General features: G+C 41.3%; 3 protein-coding genes across 3 annotated transcripts; all 3 read right to left on the bottom strand.

The window, feature by feature from the left end:
- Positions 1–363: 363 nt before the first annotated feature.
- Positions 364–4,534, bottom strand: LOC139218431 (bile salt-activated lipase-like). The gene is made up of 11 exons (XM_070849973.1): positions 4,470–4,534; positions 3,883–4,030; positions 3,678–3,797; positions 3,382–3,579; positions 3,083–3,213; positions 2,602–2,709; positions 2,235–2,349; positions 1,760–1,946; positions 1,415–1,618; positions 681–890; positions 364–583 (listed from the first exon to the last, which is right to left on the bottom strand). Exons 1-11 carry the CDS (start codon positions 4,530–4,532, stop codon positions 397–399), a joined length of 1,671 nt encoding a protein of 556 aa, XP_070706074.1. The 5' UTR covers positions 4,533–4,534; the 3' UTR covers positions 364–396.
- Positions 4,535–6,200: 1,666 nt separating this feature from the next.
- Positions 6,201–10,553, bottom strand: LOC139218430 (bile salt-activated lipase-like). Its single transcript, XM_070849972.1, has 11 exons — positions 10,447–10,553; positions 9,921–10,068; positions 9,657–9,776; positions 9,361–9,558; positions 9,085–9,215; positions 8,831–8,938; positions 8,582–8,696; positions 7,573–7,759; positions 7,234–7,437; positions 6,578–6,787; positions 6,201–6,481 (listed from the first exon to the last, which is right to left on the bottom strand). The coding sequence occupies exons 1-11, from the start codon at positions 10,507–10,509 to the stop codon at positions 6,313–6,315; spliced, it is 1,653 nt and encodes a 550-aa protein (XP_070706073.1). The 5' UTR covers positions 10,510–10,553; the 3' UTR covers positions 6,201–6,312.
- Positions 10,554–14,441: 3,888 nt separating this feature from the next.
- Positions 14,442–19,566, bottom strand: gtf3c5 (general transcription factor IIIC, polypeptide 5). The gene is made up of 11 exons (XM_070849974.1): positions 19,271–19,566; positions 18,300–18,498; positions 17,986–18,181; positions 17,630–17,813; positions 17,072–17,176; positions 16,477–16,591; positions 16,305–16,385; positions 15,986–16,074; positions 15,771–15,853; positions 15,466–15,608; positions 14,442–14,744 (listed from the first exon to the last, which is right to left on the bottom strand). Exons 1-11 carry the CDS (start codon positions 19,472–19,474, stop codon positions 14,563–14,565), a joined length of 1,581 nt encoding a protein of 526 aa, XP_070706075.1. The 5' UTR covers positions 19,475–19,566; the 3' UTR covers positions 14,442–14,562.
- Positions 19,567–20,138: the final 572 nt, after the last annotated feature.

Here is a 20,138-nt window from a genome sequence, read left to right as displayed (position 1 = left end):
AGTTAAACGTGTTTCTTTTTCCACTATAATTTTGAGACTGAATTGTCTGATCTCAGAACAGCTCACAGTAGCTGATGCATGTAGAAGAAAGGGAAATAATCAGCATTGTTCTTGTAGAGCTGGTTAGTCCAATAGACAATATGATATAGACAGATATAATAGCAGAGTGTTCACCGTTCACATTGAACGACATACCTTATTTACAAAGTATTTTTGGGATGTTGCATCGAAGGCTGACGGCCACAATGGGTCTTCAGATGATGTGGGATGTGATGTGGCTGTGAGGTTGTACCAAGTCCAACCATTAGGATACTTATGATACTCTCAAGGTTTATTGTTGAAATAATAATACAAACAAATTTGTATAATTGGTGTCTTTTTAAAACAAAAAATGTATCACTGGTTATCAGCATGTGATGGGAGGCTGGGAAGGATGCTGGTCCAAAGGTGAACAAAACGTAGCCTAATTTTCTGTCCAATGGAGCTCTCATTCATCTTAGCATTGATGTCCAGGAACTGCTGTTCAGTGGTGGTAAACTCAGGCCAGGTCGCAGGCACCTTCAGGTTTCCTTTGTTGGGGTCTCTGTGAAGATAAGTAAAAGACAAAATTGTTTTTTTTTTAGTAGTAAAATTTTACAAGATGTAAAAAAAGTTGCACATGCACGCAAAGAGTGTTTTACCCAGTTCTAGCAAAGTTGGTCCAGTAGGCGATCATATAGCCAGACAGGTCTCTGTGTCTGTCCCCATAAGCCTTTGGCGTGGTGAAGGGCTTCCCAAACACGTACTGCAGGTCATCAGCGTGGTCGGCTCCCACCCAGTCATGGAAGGGTTTGGCCGGTCCAGCCATTAAACTGGGCTCAGACAGCATGTAGGAGTAGGTACGGCCGGACCTGTTGAAGATCATCACAGTTAGGCCAGGGATTGTCAAGGTGTGGTCCGGGGACCAATTGTGGCACGCAGAAACATTTTGGGCAGCCCGTGAACATGACATGAAATGCATGCATTAAGTATTGATAATTATCTTATCATTTCATAGTTATGACACACTACTCGGCTACTGCTTCAATCAGCACCCACCTCACAAGCATTTGACATGTTAGTTATGACAACTTGTAGAAAGCTACCGGTTTCATGGGAACTGGTGGAACCTTGTGAGTGCTGCAGGAATGACTTTCTGTCATGGATGTTAATGCTGCTAGTTAAAGTTAGAGATGGAGGTCAGGAGGGAAGCGAGCAAGACAGTTGCGACCACAGCAAATCAGCACCATCTGTCACAAGTATGAGAATTTTGAGAACCTCTGGTTTAGCCTGTATCTATCTATAGTCTGTCATCGTATAAAGACTAAAGGCTTGGTTCATTGCTCTTCAAAGACCTTATTTTCTTTTGGTGAAAGAATCAAGCACTTTGCCTCACCTGGCGTTAGCAGCATGCAGGTAAATGGCAGTCTGTATAGGAACCAGGAAGATGTAGTCAGTCCCGATGTCCACAGCAGTTCTCTTAATGGTGGTCTGGCTGGGAGGTGATCCCCAGTTAGATGAGTATTCAGCAAAGGCAATCTCCATACCAGCTTGCCCCTTCTCTTTGGTATACGCAGCAAGGAGCCTCTTTACATCTTCTCTGCATTGAAAATAAGGTAGAGAACCCTGGTAGTGAAAGGACTCTGCAACTCTGCTTTATTTGGCCTCCATATTGAAATTCTCTGGCTTTCATAGATTCACTTTAAAAAATGCCCTCCCTCTTAGGACAAATCTGCCTTACATGGGAGTCTCCTGAGTCTTGTTACCAAGCGATGGAATGTCCTGTATGGTGAAGAGGTGTCCGTCCATGTCATTAACCCCTGAGAGGTAATCAATTTCAGCAGCGTTGTGGAACAAGTTGACCGGCTGATCAGGGAGGAAATCTCCATCCACAACGGGAGATAGAGGCAGGTTTTTCACACCGGGATCTAGGATGAAGAGACATGAAACAACTGAGGTAGCATCTTATAGCATGCACATATTTATACGGTATTATAAGTTTGTGTGTAAAGCGTGTTGTAGCTGTGTGATAAATTGACTTTGCATTTCATGGTGACTTGTAGGATTGTGACCAAATACAAAGGAATCATTTCACTTAACAATTATGAGAGTCATTTTACAACATCATTTGAGAATGCTGATTGCCTGTTATATTTTGTCATTAAAGTAGCTGGATCATTGAGTATTTTGCTCTATTGACAGAGAATAATGCCCACAGTCTGGGGAGCCTTGTGTGACGAGTGGAGCAGCCATGGTGAGAGTCACAGCACTGGTTGACTTCAGACAGGCCACCATCCTGTCATCAGTGGGGCAGCCGACCTTCTCAGCAACCTGAGCACATGAGCAGGTTTTAGGTTGAATGTCATATTAAATGTCTAATTTCCAATACGTATTATCTACAATTAGTCTTAGATATTAGTCTGTATCTCTACAGTCTACCAGGGACAAATGGATGATTGTGTACTTGAGTTCAGAAAATGTTTAGAAATGAGCATTTAAACCTTAATATCAATACAAGGAATCCTATAGATTTGCAATATGGATTTTGTGGCATCCATCTCATGATATCTGGCAATAACATACCTCCTCTACTACTTTGCGTGGGTTCTTGTTTAGAGCCCAAGGGCAGAACGCAACACCACTCTGGGAGATGGCTCTCTTGAACAGCCCTTTATTGTGGGGGGTGAGAGTCTGGGTAGAAAGCCATACATGAAATATACAATTGTTAGTATGTAGCTTGGTTTATTTGCCAATTTGGCTGGCTTCAGTTATAAAAAAAATTATAAAAATACACTTTTCAGACCTCAAACTGTATGTGGTTATTGGATTTTACACAGGTTACTTTGTAAGAGTATAAAACCCAATAAGTTGTGACTGAAGGCTTTATTACAGACTGATTCAGAAGGGTAATATACACCAGCCAAAGTGTTTTTTTCTGTAATCTGGCAACCCATAAATGGTTATTAATAATGCATTATTGCTTACCTATAAAGTATTAATGGATTCTATATCAACCATTATTACAGCCATTGTGTGGGGATGTGTTTTTACTAAAGCCTCTCACCTGGAAGCTGACACTAGCTCCACCTGCAGACTCTCCAAAGAGGGTGATGTTGTCAGGGTCTCCTCCAAATGAACGAATGTTCCTGTGGACCCACGCGATGGCGGCATGCTGGTCCCACAGACCATAGTTTCCTGTTGTGGTGGCAAATTTTGAGTGAAAAGAACATTATTAACAAGTCTGCTGACACACAGGCATCCAGGCTGGTTTTATATTCTACCCCACATTGTGCACAATGCAGGCTGGGAGGAGGAAGGAGAACTGGCAAATGTAACCCATGTAATCCCATTAACTGCACTTACCAGGTAAGCGAGAGTCCCCTGAGCTGAGGAAGCCCAGGGTTCCCACACGGTATCCCACAGACACCACAATGACATTCCCCCTGTCTGCAATTTCCTGACCGCTGTACAGATAGTTGTTGAGAAAATTTGGCCCCATAGAACCACCAACCATGAAGCCTCCGCCATAAAACCAAATCATGACTGGGAGATTCGATGACACTTGGGGTGAAAAAGACAAGCATTTTACATTTCACAAGCAAGCACATTTACCGTATCAGTGGTTCTACCATTAAGATATAGAAACACAAAAAAGCTACCTTGTTGGCCATGAGGAACCCAAATGTTGAGATACAGGCAGTCTTCACTACCAAAACTTGAAGTCTGGAGCATGCTGATCTGGAGACATCTCTTAGCAAACTTTGTTGCCTTCAGTATGCCTGGAGATGAGAGCAGTATTGATCATTTTGTTCCCAGCGAGGATTTTGCAGTGTTACTGAGATTTCCAAGCTTCTATTTACGCACCATCCCAGCCAGGGTGAGGTTTGGGTTTCTCAAATGTTCCAGGCTTGGCAGCAAAGGGAATTCCCTTAAAAACATCCACGGAGCGGATACGATCGAGGGGGATGTTTTGACCCTGAACACTGCCACCTTCTGTTTGCACCACACCCAGCTGGAGACACAGTTAAACAAGAGCTTTCACCTTCAATGACAGTATGAAACTGTGAAATAAACAATGCAGTGAATTGTGATACTGTTAAAAAAAGATATTCAAATAATAGTGAAGATTGTGTATGTAGTATAAAGTATGAGAAACTTTTCAGATGGTCTCTGTAAATATAATGCGCTTTGGAGAAATGATGTAACGCTGTTAGAATTTTCTTATTTGTGCAAAAGGTGCACAGCAAAATATGTCTGAGCAGCGGTTACATTTTCGGTTAATGATTTGCAATCACAGAAAGTGAATGGGTTTATAAATGAATTCCAATTCAACAATTCATCCCAACAGTAGTAGAAGTTTTTTTTACCCCCAAATCACAAAGAGCAGATTAATGACTTCATACAAATCATGTATGTATCATGTATCATGTTTGCTAATGAGTTGGACTTACAGAGGCTGCTGAGGCCATTCCCAGAGAGAAGACAACAGCAAGCAGGATCTTGAGTTTCTCCATGGCTGTCCAGAAACCAGTGGATGCCTCACCAGGGGCTTATATTCAGAAGCCCCCACGCCCCCCCCTCCTCCCCCTTCGTGAGAAAATAAATGGTAAAATATAGATGTTATATAACCTTTACATGCGCACTATGACCCAGTTGTCCAACTAGCCGTGCCATGATTGACCTGGTTCGCAATTACTGACATTGACTTCCTTCTTTGATATTAGGAGTGAAATGTTTGTTTGACAAGCATACATTGTACACATTAACACATTGGTGATGATGGAAAATCTGTTGTTGATTCAAAGAAACAGGTGGACTTATTCTCAGATTAGCAAAAAAAAGAAAAAAAAAACACGTGGTTTGAGATTAGATAAAACCTCCAAAAATAACTGCTGTTGGTTGAAAAAATGTATTTGAACTTTAGTATTTTGTTCATGATGATGATTAAGAGAAGCCCAGTTCTTTACAAGCCTTGCTGCCATAACACATCAGACACTCCTCTGTTGACAGAAATTATAAACAACGTAAGACAATATTTAAAGAATTAAAGAAGAATTTGGAAGAGAAATGTGAGAAAGGTTATATTTTATCGTACTGCAGAGCTTTCTGTATCTGTAGCTAGGTCACAGAAGAAGAAATTGACCTTGATGATGTGTGTATTACTACTGTAATTGTCATATAGACCTCTTTTAATATTATTAGATTTTCCATAAATATATTTTTTGTGACAGAATAAGTCTTTGTTGTAATGACAGTGATTAAGTATACGACAGTTGAATGCTGAACAGCCTCTCCTTTATCTTAATTCACATTACTATTACGATAGTTTGTGTTTGCTTCTCCTGTGTGTTTTCTGGGCAGCGTGTGCTGCTTTGAAGATAAATCTAGCTCTTGACACTTGGAAGATAACAGAATATGAAGGACCAGGAAGCGACAGTATGAAAAAACACAAAAAATAATTTGTTGTTTAAGAAAATGATTGACCTGCTGTTGTTTTACCAGGATAAAAAGACAAATGAATATTGGACACAGGACTATAGTCAGTGAAGCGTTTTAAGTCACTGCTTAGGATATATTACACAGCCAGGCTATACCCATTACACAAAACATGACATAACTTTATTTTTCCCTCCCATTAGCAGACGGGTAGCAGCCTTGCTATGCTGGCTTTAAAAAATTGATAATTAGTCCTAACCCACTTATTTCACCTCATCTATTACATCTGGTTCATCATGGTTGACAGCCACAGTCTTTATTTAATTTCAACTGTCTCCAAAACAGTAATAACAACCTCTGAAAGCCTTGTTTGGAACTGGTCTGACCTGTCCTTTCTGAAGAAATTTCATCATTTGCATTATGGAAATCTACACCTATATGTAATTTTTGGTATTATGCCATCATGCCCTGCATTAACGTGAATTTGATAAGCAAATTGCCTTTAACACCATCAGCTGTCTAGTTATGTAAACTTGCTTAACTTGACGCTGGCTAAGGCAGATGGACTGGAAACAAAACGGCTGTGCAACCTCATAAAATGCATACATTTCATATAGTTTCATTGTGTTATGATTTAGTTTATTTTGCACTACGAAGTTAAAACACTCCACTGCACCACTATTATTGCTATATATTGCAAATTTAAAAAGCACAACACATAATAAAATAAATCCAAGGAAATATAATTTGAGGCCATAATCAATTTATTTTTTATGAACCAATACTGATGTGATACCAGATCTATAGATCCACATTGCAGGTGCACAGTGATTGCACGAGCTCTTCATTCTGAGATATTTATGGAAGGCTGGGCAGGACGCTGGTCCAGAAATGCACATAACGCATTCTCAGCTTCTGCTTCACATAATTTTTGTTCATCTTAGAATTGATCTCCAGGTACTGGTGTCCAGTGCTGGTGAATTTAGGCCAGGTAGCGGGCACCTTCAGATCTCCTTTGTTTGGGTCTCTGTGGACATAACCAGAGAAAAAAGCAACTGAATTGTGGCAGTTTTAGGTTTCTATTTGTATTTTCATCTGTTGTGTTGTGTCTGCAAAATTATACCCAGTTTTGGCAAAGTTGGTCCAGTAGGCGATCACGTAGCCAGAGACATCTCTGTGGCGAGGCCAGTATGCCAGTGGTGTGGTGAAAGGCTTCCCAAACACGTACTGCAGGTCATCAGCGTGGTCAGCTCCCATCCAGCTGGGGTAGGGCCTGGCAATGCCACCCATACGGTTGGGCTCAGAGAAGACGTAGGAGTAGGTACGGCCAGTCCTTTGGACAGAAAAGGAAAAACTAAGGGTGTGACTATGACTTCACCAAAGAGGGGGCTAAATAAATAAAGACAAATACAGCAGCTCACCAGAGCTTGTTTTGCGTTATCTGGTGAACTGTCACTAGTTCTAGGGCTGTTTTTTGATTAAATAACTGACTCAACAGAAATCATTCTACTGTTAAGTAAGTTATTCAATTGAACAACAGTCCTAGAGCAGGCAATACCTGCCAGATAACACAAAACGAGCCTTGGGGAACTCCTGGCAACACGCACCAAAGTTTGGTTTTCGTCTTGTTAAAAAAAGTAAAGGTGTGAAGCACCTTTAAAGCCTCTTTAAATTGATTTTCCTAGCTTGTTGAATAATGTCATGCCCAGGTTTTATTCCCCACCTTGTAAAGCAATGTGTGGAACAAAAGGGCTTGTATATAAAGTGACTTATTCTCACGTGGCATGGGAAGCATGGAGGTAAAGGGCAGCCTGAGTAGGAACCAGGAAGATGTAGTCTGTTCCAATCTCCACAATAGTTTTCTTGATGGTTTCCTGGCTGGGTCTTGATCCCCAGTTTGCGGTATATGTGGAGTAAGCGTTGTCCAAACCAGCCATGCCCTTCTCCTTAGTGTATGAAGCCAGAAGCCTCTTCACATCATCACTGCAATCAGGATGGTTTGAAAATCAGGTCTGACAAAACACTGCTTCAAGGAAAACTGTTACAGTGTGTTGCACCAGGTAGATCCGTTGCAGAGTTGTCAATGTTTCACACTATGATCAAATGCTTTAAACTCACACAGCGGTGTTCAGCAGGGGGGCGTTGATTGAGGGAACATCTACACCAGTGAAGAGGTGTCCGTCCATGTCGTTGACTCCAGCGAGGTAGTCGATGTCAGCCGCATTGTGGAACAAGTTGTACGGCTCATCCGGCAAGAAGTCGCCGTCGACCACAGCAGACAGAACCAGGTTATTTACGAGAGGGTCTGAGGGAGGCAGATACAATGACACACTTACTATATACAATACTATCTATATGTGTTATACATAACTGCTATTCTAATTTGCCATTTTCTAGATCTGCTGATATTTTTTCCATAATCTATGCAAATGGAAGCACCACTCAATAGTTTTGTATATATATAGTACCTATAGTCCATGTGGCAGACATGTCCAAAGATGTGCACTGCAGGATTTACAGGCATGTTGGTGATCAGTTAGTTGTTGGATGTACAGTTTGTTGTGTGTCCAAGTGCAAATTTTAGAAGACATTGGGCAGTTTGAAGTCAGCTTTGGTGTGACGGGATCCGTAAGGACACTCAATAGCCAAGTTTCCATTCAATTTTAGCGCACATTTTACATGAATTTCCAGAAAATTGGCAAAAGAAGATGTGAATTCTTGCCATCCACTACTGTTAGACAAATATTAGGGCACATCAGGATAGACAGCAGGTGGTGCTAATTCTCCAGTTGTATCTCCACTGCAGAGGAGGCTTCACTGGAGGTCATGATTAATTCACTTTAAATGGATGGAAAACAGGCGGTGACTTACCATCCTGTCATTTCACACCCATAGCACACACTAGACACCCCATAAAGACAGTAAGTAGTTAAGGTACAGTAGCCAGGATTACTAATCTGGGGAGCGAATGGTAAAATAGCCTCTTTTCTGGCATAAAAATTCACTTTTCCTTTGGTTAAGAATTAAGGTATAAAAACTTTCTTCACTGTGCTTAGCTCAGGTATAAAGCACCAGCACAATGTCCAAAATGAAAATGTAACTAGGCTGTCTGGAGGGCAGCACTTACGGTCAGGTGAGCTGGACAGGCTGAGAGTGCCAGCCATTGTAAGGAGCACAGGATCAGTCATCTTCAAACAGGCAGCCATAGTTTCATCGGTGGGGCAGCTGACCTTCAGAGCAACCTGGGGAGAGGGTTCAAATCATCATGAATTATTTCTCAGGTTATATGTAAACTATTTAATCCCCATTAACTATTCCAACAAAGGGTGTTAAAAGTTCTCTTGGAATGATAAACATGTCAGAAGCTGTTGTTCACCTCCTCAGCATACGTGCGTGGGTTCTTGATGATGCCCCAGGGGCAGAGGGCGACCCCACTCTGAGAGATGGCTCTCTTGAACAGCCCTTTGTTGTGGGGAGTGAGAGTCTGTGGGCAGACAGACAGAAAAAAACAAGGTATTATAGTATTTTTAGTTTGTTTCGAACTAAATTGGATTCATACTTGCAAATTATGAATTCAATTTAATTTCATATCTATCATCTAGCGATCATCCCACACAAAATGTTTCTCACCTGGAAGCTGACACTAGCTCCACCTGCAGACTCTCCAAAGATGGTGATGTTGTCAGGGTCTCCTCCAAATGAGCGGATGTTCCTGTGCACCCAGGCGATGGCGGCATGCTGGTCCCACAAACCATAGTTTCCTGACGAGGATCAGACATTTCACTCAGTCACAGCAGGAATTACTTATCTGATGGAGTATTTTATAAAGTTGGCAGGGAAGCTAACGTCTTCCATGATCTGTACAATTCTGTTACTGTAAACACTGTAAAATAAACTGGCACCTACCAGGTAAGCTGGCGTCTCCAGTGCTCAGGAAGCCCAGAGTCCCCACACGGTATCCCATCGTCACCACAATAACGTTTCCTCTGTCTGCAATCTCCTGCCCGCTGTACAGATAGTTGTCCAGGAAGTTAGCACCCATTGAGCCTCCAACCAGGAAGCCTCCTCCATAGATCCAGACCATGACCGGCAGGCCTGTGGACACTAGTAGACAGAAAGAATGACAGAAGTATATAGAGTAAGTATGTAGACTGAAGTATAGTCAAATATGTATGACACTCTGGGCTTCTGTCAGTCTTTACCTGAGCGGCCATGAGGAACCCAGATGTTAAGGTACAGACAGTCCTCGCTGCCTCTGGTGTCGGTCATGATCAGGTTCAACTGAAGGCATCTCTTCCTGTACTCAGTGGCCTTCAGAACACCTAACAATAGATACACACTTCTGAAAATTTCCAGAATAAATGATGCATGTTGTCATGGCACATTACCTCTACAGCTAGAAAATAAAACCTGATCAATCTGTTCAATTCGAAATAAACGACTTTATGTAAAATCAGTCTACCCACCGTCCCAGCCAGGGTGTCGCTTTGGTTTCTCAAATCTTCCAGGCATGTCAGCAAAGGGAATCCCCCTGAAAACGTCCATGTGGCGGCGGTACCCAAGACGAATGTTGTCCCCCTGCACCATGCCTCCCTCTGTGTACACCACCCCGAGCTACGGACACCCATGAAAAAGTCCACCAAAATAAATAGCTGAAAGCTTTTTTTTTTTTCAAAATCAATCACACCAATGAACTGTGGCATATTGCATTCACATTTAAATTCATGTAACTGATCAATTTAAGGAATGCTTTTTTATAAATAAATGGGTTGTTGATACGTGGAGACTTGTGTTCCAACACAAAATATCTATCAGTTGTTGGTTTCTCAACAATGAACAAACAATCATACTTTCTTGATTTCGTACATTTCAGGAAGTCTGTGGGTGCAGAAAATACAGCTTTTATTTCACATAGTGAACTCTGTTCCATAGATACTGCACATAGAGCTTGAGCACATGGTTCACTAGAGTAAGAGTTTTTGTGACACTTACGGAGGTCCCAGAGACCGTCTCCAGAAACACAGCAACAGCTACCAAAATCCCCAATTTCGCCATCGTGACCAAACTGTGAGAACCAGGTTTGACTGTCGGCCAGACTTTTAAAAAGGAGACCCCTCCCCTAAACAACATCTGACCAGTGTACCAGCGTAGGCCTGCTTTTCTCACTGTTACATAACATAATATTTAACCACCTTGAGTCCACAGCTCTTTCCTCAGTGTCGGAAAGAGGCTTCCTTCAAACCTCTTTGGCTAAGCAAAAAAATAACATATTTAGTGATCAAACAACAACTTGACGTACATTTTTGTAGCTTCTCAACATGTGAGATAGGCGATGTTCATTGGACATCAGTAGCTGAGACTGATAATGAAGTCAGAGTGAAAATGCTCAGTGTTGCATGCACTAGCAGTAATGCACTAGTGGCAGCAGGAGGTCTCATCAGTAGAGATCCAAATAAATATCATGGGAAGTGAATCCTAATCTCGAGTTCAACTCATTAGCCTAGGGATGAGCATGCAATCTGTGCTGATTAAACATCTTTTTAGTGACTCTGACCAGACATCTTCACCTGCCTGTAGTGGACAAAATAGTGTGTTTCCCTCTGAACTGCAGTGGTGTAGAAGTATAAAGTGGCAAAAATACAAATACTTAAGGAAAGCACCTTAAAATTGCACCCACGTACAGTGCGTCAGTAAAGGTGCTGCTCATAAGGCAGAATATAAAATGTGAAATGTCGTAATACAAAATAATATCACGTACTTGAGAACATGATTGGATATGTGAATGTTTCTTGGAAAACAGTCATTAAAGACAGCTCTAGATAAGATTCAGAGGACATAATTCACTGTCTTTCTAGGACGTAGTATGTAATCTGAAATTTGGCTGGCCTCCATGTGGTTAGATAGAAACATACATACCTCATTGCTTCACTTCTGAATGTCACTGCTATGCATCTACTGTATGTGTCTGGCATATTGGAGAGGTCAAGATGCGTTAGTATTGAGAGATGCTGACTTCATTACTTAAAACTGATTGATGTGAGAAATTCAATATGATACTGTTTATATACTGGAGTTAAAGATCCAAAACATTAATTTTCTGAGTAGCCATAATCTCTAGTGGTACATGCAGGCTCTGATCTCTGAAATAACAACAATCAAGTGTAAATTATTTAGTGTCAGCTTTTGTGAGTTGTGAGTTTCATTTATTATAACATTTATTATATTCTCCCTATATATTCTTAAAGTCACCTGGTTATTTGTTATAATATATAACAACCATATATAATATAATATAATATAATATATCAATGTCACTGTTCAATTTCTCAGATTTAAAGCAAACCAAATGTCATGAAAATCAGCAATTAGCAAGTTAGAGTGTGTTTTGTAGTGAAGTATACAGTTTACTGGCGGATCTTGACCGAATATGGTATCTGTTTCTATATCTATGGTCCTTCCTTATCACAAATGAAGAACTAGCTGTACCACCTCCACCACACATGAATCTGCCAACATGCAAACTAATATGTACCAGTGAACTTGTGTAAGGATGGCTACGGCAAATAGTCAGTGCTTCAACAGTGATGGCAAATAACAACAGAGCAAGAGTTTAATGACAAAGGATGTTAACAACTACTTTTATGGGACAAATGGCATCACTGTAAACTGAAATGTGTTTAACTGTCACAAAGGAGAGTTGTATCGATAGTAGGGAAATGATGGCTTTTGACTTTGATGATCAACTTATACTTGCTATGTTGCTATATTGTTGTCTGGTTGCACAGGTTAAAAACAGCCCAGGATCTCTTTCTGTTCATTTGGCTTTACGATGATTTTGAGATACTTAGAAATAAAACTAAAACTAAAATAGAAAAAATAGAAAATCCACAAACATAGCCTTCAATAGAAAAGGTTTATGTGAATAACCTTTGAGAAGTAAGTTTTAGTTTCTAACTTTTGCAGTTGTGTATCAGGAGGACAACCTCTGCTGAGTTGACACAGCTGTTCAACAGGACTCAAAGTCACACTGCTGCTGCCAATCCAAACGTAGATTCTTGTTTCATGTATAACTCATTTCATAACGACGCAAAGCTGGACTGTAAATACCTTTATCATGGCTTACAATGAGAACTTTGGTGAATTAAAGTGGACATGAGTGCCATTTCTCCAAAATCTAATTTACTGTGGCCAGCAAGTGTGTGTGTGTGTGTATATATACAGTGGGGCAAAAAAGTATTTAGGCAGCCACCAATTGTGCAAGTTCTCCCACTTAAAAAGATGAGAGAGGCCTGTAATTTTCATCATAGGTACACTTCAACTATGAGAGACAGAATGGGGGGAAAGAATCCAGGAAATCACATTGTAGGATTTTTAATGAATTAATTGGTAAATTCCTCGGTAAAATAAGTATTTGGTCACCTACAAGCAAGATTTCTGGCTCTCACAGACCTGTAAGTTCTTCTTTAAGAGGCTCCTCTGTCCTCCACTCGTTACCTGTATTAATGGCACCTGTTTGAACTGGTTATCAGTATAAAAGACACCTGTCCACGACCTCAAACAGTCACACTCCAAACTCCACTATGGCCAAGACCAAAGAGCTGTCAAAGGACACCAGAAACAAAATTGTAGACCTGCACCAGGCTGGGAAGACTGAATCTGCAATAGGTAAGCAGCTTGGTGTGAAGAAATCAACTGTGGGAGCAATTATTAGAAAATGGAAGACATACAAGACCACTGATAATCTCCCTCGATCTGGGGCTCCACGCAAGATCTCACCCCGTGGGGTCAAAATGATCACAAGAACGGTGAGCAAAAATCCCAGAACCACACGGGGGGACCTAGTGAATGACCTGCAGAGAGCTGGGACCAAAGTAACAAAGGCTACCATCAGTAACACACTACGCTGCCAGGGACTCAAATCCTGCAGTGCCAGACGTATCCCCCTGCTTAAGCCAGTACATGTCCAGGCCCGTCTGAAGTTTGCTAGAGAGCATTTGGATGATCCAGAGGAGGATTGAGAGAATGTCATATGGTCAGATGAAACCAAAATAGAACTTTTTGGTAAAAACTCAACTTGTTGTGTTTGGAGGAGAAAGAATGCTGAGTTGCATCCAAAGAACATCATACCTACTGTGAAGCATGGGGGTGGAAACATCATGCTTTGGGGCTGTTTTTCTGCAAAGGGACCAGGACGACTGATCTGTGTAAAGGAAAGAATGAATGGGGCCATGTATCGTGAGATTTTGAGTGAAAACCTCCTTCCATCAGCAAGGGCATTGAAGATGAAACGTGGCTGGGTCTTTCAGCATGACAATGATCCCAAACACACCACCCGGGCAACGAAGGAGTGGCTTCGTAAGAAGCATTTCAAGGTCCTTGAGTGGCCTAGCCAGTCTCCAGATCTCAACCCCATAGAAAATCTTTGGAGGGAGTTGAAAGTCTGTGTTGCCCAGCGACAGCCTCAAAACATCACTGCTCTAGAGGAGATCTGCATGGAGGAATGGGCCAAAATACCAGCAACAGTGTGTGAAAACTTTGTGAAGACTTACAGAAAACGTTTGACCTCTGTCATTGCCAACAAAGGGTATATAACAAAGTATTGAGATGAACTTTTGTTATTGACCAAAAACTTATTTTCCACCATAATTTGCAAATAAATTCTTTAAAAATCAGACAATGTGATTTTCTTTTTTCTCATTTTGTCTCTCATAGTTGAGGTATACCTATGAATTGGTGGCTGACTAAATACTTTTTTGCCCCACTGTATATACACACACACACATCCAGATAGTATCTCAAACATGCCACATGCCATTTCATGTGGCAATGTTACTTTTCTGCTTTTAGATGTTGTTTTGGAGATCTGAAGCATACCTTCACTGCATACCTGACTGATGTCCCTGACAAATTTTTGACATACTATATTAACCAAAAACTTAATTATTAAGATGATGCAGTTCATATGCAAATGACAAAAATGCTTTCATTTTTATTTACATTTCACTCAAAAGTAAAAAATAGTAATTCAAAACATATCACCTATTACAGAAATTAATAATGGAAAATATTGACAGTCAAGATTAAGGTCATAAAAATTGCTGTCCTTTGTTACATGTAATCCAGCATTTCTGTCTCCATCTCATTTTCACTTCCCTCCGATGGCTGAAACTCATCGTCCTCATCTTCCTCGTCATCATCCTTGTTCTCGTCATCCTGCACCTCCTCCTCAGCTTCTTCATCTCTTAAACTCAGACCTAGGCGTCTGCGTCTCTTTGGGATTTGTGGCAATGCTGGAGGAGAGAAACTACATGAGTTAAAAGGTGCACTGGTCAGCACACTTTTCAGGACAGTGTTTAGATGTTACAGGGGCCAAAGTCCTGCCGCCTTTGTTATCTGTCCTGTGCCATTAACCACATCAGGCTGTACGGTTTTACAGAGATGGTGTGAATGTCATTAAGTTTTGCAGGTCATAAACCAAAGTACTGGACAACTTTAAAAAAATGACCTGATGATGGTGCTACGTGAAAAGTTAAGAAGTCAGCAAAGTTATAACAATTCATTGTGAGGGAGTGACCCATTTTTATGGAAATTCATCCTATAGAGAAAACCACAAATGTTGACTTCATGGTGGCACTAGGCAAACAAGTTAGAGGATCACCAAAGTCATGTTATTATCTGGGAACCACGAACACCTGTACAAACTTTGGTGCCAATCCATCCAGTACGGCCATGCTGCCAACATGGTTGAGATGTTTATCTACACTAAGGCATGATGAGAGGTCATAAGTACTCACTGCCTCATTTGTGGGGGACACAGGGCTAAAAGGTTGGGAGCCACTTAGCTAATGAAAGAAACCACATATGAGGATTTACACAGGTCAAAGAAAGCCAGCAGGACAGAAACTAACCCAGAACGGGGCAGGATTCAACACCAGACCAAGGGGTCTACCGTAAGAGTGCGTTATCAGCGAGGGCACGACAGCCATTCTCTGTCACAGATATTTTCCTTACTTGGTTTCTGGGCTCTGATGACCTTCTTGATCATGGCCGAGATCATGTCCCTCAGCTTGTCTGTGGTGCCGACAACACACCAGCCGTCCCGCTCATCACACGTCTGCTCATTACCGACGTTCTGCTCAACCACCTGTTTGATACTAGACACACACACACACACACACACACACACACACAGAGCTTAATATGACTTAAATGGAAGGATCTTTTGGACCTTTGGACATGGACTTTTCCATCTCTTGTAGACACCCTGATATCAGTTTGATTCCCCTGAAGTACTTAAGACGAGCACTGTAATGTACCTTTCCACATCCAAATCACAGAGCTGGTAAAACATCTGTCTGTGAGGAGGCAGCATGCCGTCTCTGAAAATGTAGGACGACTCCTGTGGAGACGAAACAGATCAGATATCATACAAATATTGTCTAATTAAAGTTTTCCAGGGCTACATTAAGTAAGAAGCGTATGAAACTAGCATGTTGGCACCAATGTTTTCGCATGACTGGGTGATACCAACCTTCAGCTGGTATGAGATTGGGACTGGATCCCGACTGGTGCTTGGACCCTCCTGAGCTGGAAGTTCCATCACACTAGCTGGCTGGGGACCTGGAAAAAAAATACAGCATTTTGGCAACAGCAGGTGGACGGTGGAGACTTATTACTTATTACTAGTGTTTGCTTTTTTCTCTTGCTGCTGCTCTTTTGGCTAAGTCTCTCTTTTGACATGCCACAGTAGGAAAAACACAGGGGTGAATAATAAAATGAATGATGGCTGCATTTGACTGCTTGTTTTGTGTCAAAAAAATACAAACATATAAACAAATTCACCAACTCACCTGCTTTGTTGAATGTGATAGGCAGACTGTAGTTAAGGGCACTCCTCTTAGCTTTTACTGGCATGTCAGACAGTGAATATCCTAAAAGTGGAAAGGAAGAGGAACCAACAGTCAGTGTCACCTTTTTGGAAATACACAGTGACTGTTGTCCTGTGCTGCCTCAGGTTCTTACCGTGCTTGGTGCTACAGCGAATCCTGAAGTCCAGTAGCTGGTATTTCTTGGACTCTAAGCTCTTTCGGGGGTCATAGCCCAGCCGCACCCATAAACTTCTCCATGGTCCCGTCACCTAAAGCACATCTGATGCTCAATTTACATTTCGGCAAGAAAACATTTTGATTCTCCTTTTTAATTTTATTAGATTTCTTCTGTGATTTACATCAGACTTCATTATTTTGGTGAAAGCGGAGAACAGGAGGCACGAGTCATCGTACAAATCTATAAAGAGAGCCCACAATAGCATGAACACTTAAAAGCTTTTTAAAGCTTATAGTGTTCCATTTTCTAAGACTTTGAACAAGTAGTTTTTTTCTCATTTTGGACTCCGTAGCTGATGGGGCTGTTGTGTTGGATTTCATTATACTGAAAGGTGCGTCGCAAAAAACATGCAATGTTATAAGAAAGTGACACCTCACTCAGCACTTAGTGTTCAATTTTCCATTTTAGTTTTAAAATACATCTGAATGACATCAGGGAAAATGCACCAAACAGCATTTATTTTTACCCCTGAAGTGCACCGTGTGAGGTAACACATGTCCCCTCAGCTCACCATGTAATAGGCAAAGACGGGCAGCAGCAGTTTCAGTTTATCAGGGTGGATGTCGATGTTGGCCTTGACTGCATTCCGCGACCAGATGGGCCGGCTCTCAAACATCTAGGCACAAAAAGTTTGGCTTGAGATAAGATAAAAGACCGGAAAAAGCAAATCATACTGACAATGCAAGTTTCAACATTTTCTAAAGTAATCAGCTTTGAAAATGGTTTCTAAGGAAGGAAATAAATTCAACATATTGTTTGGCAGAGATACAGAATGCATCTCGGCAAATAACACTGAAAGTACACAGAAAGTGTGTGTACAAGAAAACTCAACAGGATACCTGTAAACCACACTAATTCCCGTCATTGAATGTTAAAAACAAAAGTAAATTACTGTGGACACCAAGTGAAAGGGGGAGGAAAAATATTAGGGCTGCCTTCTTTATCAATTTATCTATCTACCTGCTGTTTTGTTTAGGCAGTAAAATATTACCCTCACAGTTTCCAGGAGACCAAGGTCATGAGAAACACAGAAGATGCTTTCAGTAACCGATTACAGCAGCACACTTACCTTCTTCAACTGTTCTTCAACCTGCTTGTCATGCTCCTTCAGGCAGACCCGTACCCAGTTGGCCTTGGCTGCCTCGAGGCACTCGGAGGGCACAGTGGGATCAGCAAAGCTGACGAAAATGGCGTTGTGGGGCCGACGAGCACGATTCAAACCAATAAAGTTCTTCTTATTGATAGGCAGCTGGCTATAAACAGAAAGGCGGACAAACATTTAGAATATATTGTTAATAAACTGCATAAGCACAGTGAAATTAGAGATATGTTTCCAATAGTTTTGTTATTCTGCACTTGACAAAAGGAACTAGCAGAAGTTGTATGGTTGACTAGCTAAATTATATTTTTAGCCGTCACACTGACGTTTGATGGATGTCAGGACGATAGAAATAATCCACAGGACAGTCGAGGCGTGAGAAGATGGCCGGGGGAAGAAAATAAGGCATGGGTTGTTCAAAGAACTCTTGATTCTCTATTTTGCGGAGGATGATTTTGTTGTACAAAGACGTGTCTTTTCCACCTTCTGAATGCACAGCAAGGCACTGAAAGTCTGCCATCCCTACAAAAAACAACATACAATCAAACTCAGTTATTTTTTAAATCCTCTATGATCGAGAGTGCATAAAAGACAAAAAATCTTCTGTTGTTTTGAAAGGCTTGAAAACTTTTAATCTTACCTTGGAATTTATAAGTTGTTCCTATGACCCCAACTATGTCCATGTGGATCTCAGTGTCCTTGGGGTCCTTTTTTCGCACCCGCCGCCGCACTCTAAGGAGGAGGTTGCTCGACGGGAAGCGGTTTCCACACACAGAGTGACAAAAAGGGTCCTGAGGTCGGTAACGCAGCTCAAGACGTCTGTTGGGATGTGCGAAGGTCTATGGGTTCAAGAGGAGATTTAGGAAGATATCAGATTAATGCATGCAGACAGTTATCTACTCACAAAACGGCCACTTGACAGCCTTTTGACTTTATTCATTTCACCTTAATTAAAATCAAACTATCATTATATACACAATATCTCTAGTGCCAGACTGTGTAATGTGTTACAAACCATGCAGGGCCCATTTTAACTCACAGCCTCAAGATCAGGCAATAAAGCAGGGCCCATCTTAACAGATATTGAACGTCACTGATCGCCCCAAAAAGTCTGATGTGCTCAACAGCCGGAGCAAATCAATCTGCAGTCCCTGGCAGCACAATGTTTAGTTTGCAGGCTCTGTCTAACATCGATCACACATCATGTATAACAAGAAAAACGCCAGTAAAAGTCAGAATCTAAGACATGAGACATAAAATGGTACAGAAGTTACAATACAGGAACACAGTATGGTATAGTGCCAGTGACACAAGGTGTGCAGTGATGACAAAGTGAAGATGCTGTGATGTGGACTGTAGTCTGGATGGACAAACTATCAAAAACCCTGAAATGTAGCATTTAAAATAACTGTTTGAAGCTGTTGGTGGGAATTATATTACCTACTGCAAAAAGTAAATAGAGATAATGAAAATATGACAAACATACAGTCTCATTTGTTGCACAGTTTATGGGACAAAACTACTACTGAGTGACGTGTGGCTGACTTAAGGCTCCCACAGTGGAGCCCGGGCCTGGTAGCCGACAGTCGGTCCCAGTTACAGTCGCCTTACTTTGGACACTCCTTGTTGACCCCCGAGAGTCTCCAGCATCTTGTCCACACTGGTGACCATCGCCGGATACTCCACACACACCAGTTTGTTGTCCCGCAGCTCCACAGAGGACGAGCCGCCGGGAACATCGGCGTCCTCAGCCGGACAGGAAAGAGTCAGTTCCTTCAGAGTAAAATCCATCTTCAGCGCCTTTGAATCCGCCATGACGCCTCTTTTTAATGTGCTACTTAAGCCAACAGGCTGCAGTTAAACCACCAACTGTAAGTAAGTAAAACCGTATAATACACTCCTCCAGTTTCAGCAGCCATGCGTGTAAGTCCGAGTGCAAAATAACGCCGGGCGGAAACGCTACCACACACACATGTAGTTCCGCAGGCATATATTTAGCCAGACTCTTCTATTTCACTTCTTTCTATCTCAACGAGCCGTTTAATCCGTCAAGTAAAAATAATAGATAAACTAAACACACTGAAGTTGTCAACATCACTTAAGTAGAATATCAAAATAGAATAAATGAGCCATTTCTGCGATTTTTCTGGCTTTATCCTACCTGTAAATATAAAATCTGAAGAAACAGAAAATGCTCAGAAATGCATGAGATATTTATTTTAATACAGAGTTTTAACTCTGGACAGGTACAATCCTCCTCTAGATTTTTATTAGATTTAAAAGTCTTTCAATAATCTTCCAAAGCTTTTCACTATACACTTCTTCAGTATTACATCATTTACATGCTGTTTTATACTGTGGAAATGACACCTCATCATGCTTCATCATCTCCCCTGGCCCTTCCATCATAGGTTCTTCTTTTATATGATATTTAGAAATAATGGAGCTGTCCACAATGCGTGTCAATAAACACATTTGG

The sequence above is a fragment of the Pempheris klunzingeri genome, chromosome 19 (genome assembly GCF_042242105.1).
Source record: "Pempheris klunzingeri isolate RE-2024b chromosome 19, fPemKlu1.hap1, whole genome shotgun sequence".
NCBI lineage: Eukaryota > Metazoa > Chordata > Actinopteri > Acropomatiformes > Pempheridae > Pempheris > Pempheris klunzingeri.
This window is presented reverse-complemented; position numbering and strand designations above follow the sequence as displayed.

Bases quoted from the DNA above. Each gene is read 5' to 3' on its own strand.
- LOC139218430 (XM_070849972.1), bottom strand. From the start codon at position 10,509: ATGGCGAAATTGGGGATTTTGGTAGCTGTTGCTGTGTTTCTGGAGACG. The intron at 8,939-9,084 runs GTGAGAAACATT...GTCTGCCCACAG, and splicing joins GAGCTAGTGTCAGCTTCCAG to ACTCTCACTCCCCACAACAA. The intron at 6,482-6,577 runs GTATAATTTTGC...TTATGTCCACAG, and splicing joins ACCAACTTTGCCAAAACTGG to AGACCCAAACAAAGGAGATC.
- gtf3c5 (XM_070849974.1), bottom strand. From the start codon at position 19,474: ATGGCGGATTCAAAGGCGCTGAAGATGGATTTTACTCTGAAGGAACTG. The intron at 17,177-17,629 runs GTAAGTGTGCTG...TTTTGTGCCTAG, and splicing joins TTGAAGAACAGTTGAAGAAG to ATGTTTGAGAGCCGGCCCAT. The intron at 16,075-16,304 runs GTGAGTTGGTGA...TTTTTTTTCCAG, and splicing joins TATCACATTCAACAAAGCAG to GTCCCCAGCCAGCTAGTGTG.
- LOC139218431 (XM_070849973.1), bottom strand. From the start codon at position 4,532: ATGGAGAAACTCAAGATCCTGCTTGCTGTTGTCTTCTCTCTGGGAATG. The intron at 2,710-3,082 runs GTGAGAGGCTTT...CTTTCTACCCAG, and splicing joins GAGCTAGTGTCAGCTTCCAG to ACTCTCACCCCCCACAATAA. The intron at 1,619-1,759 runs GTAAGGCAGATT...TTTTCAATGCAG, and splicing joins AAGACTCAGGAGACTCCCAT to AGAAGATGTAAAGAGGCTCC.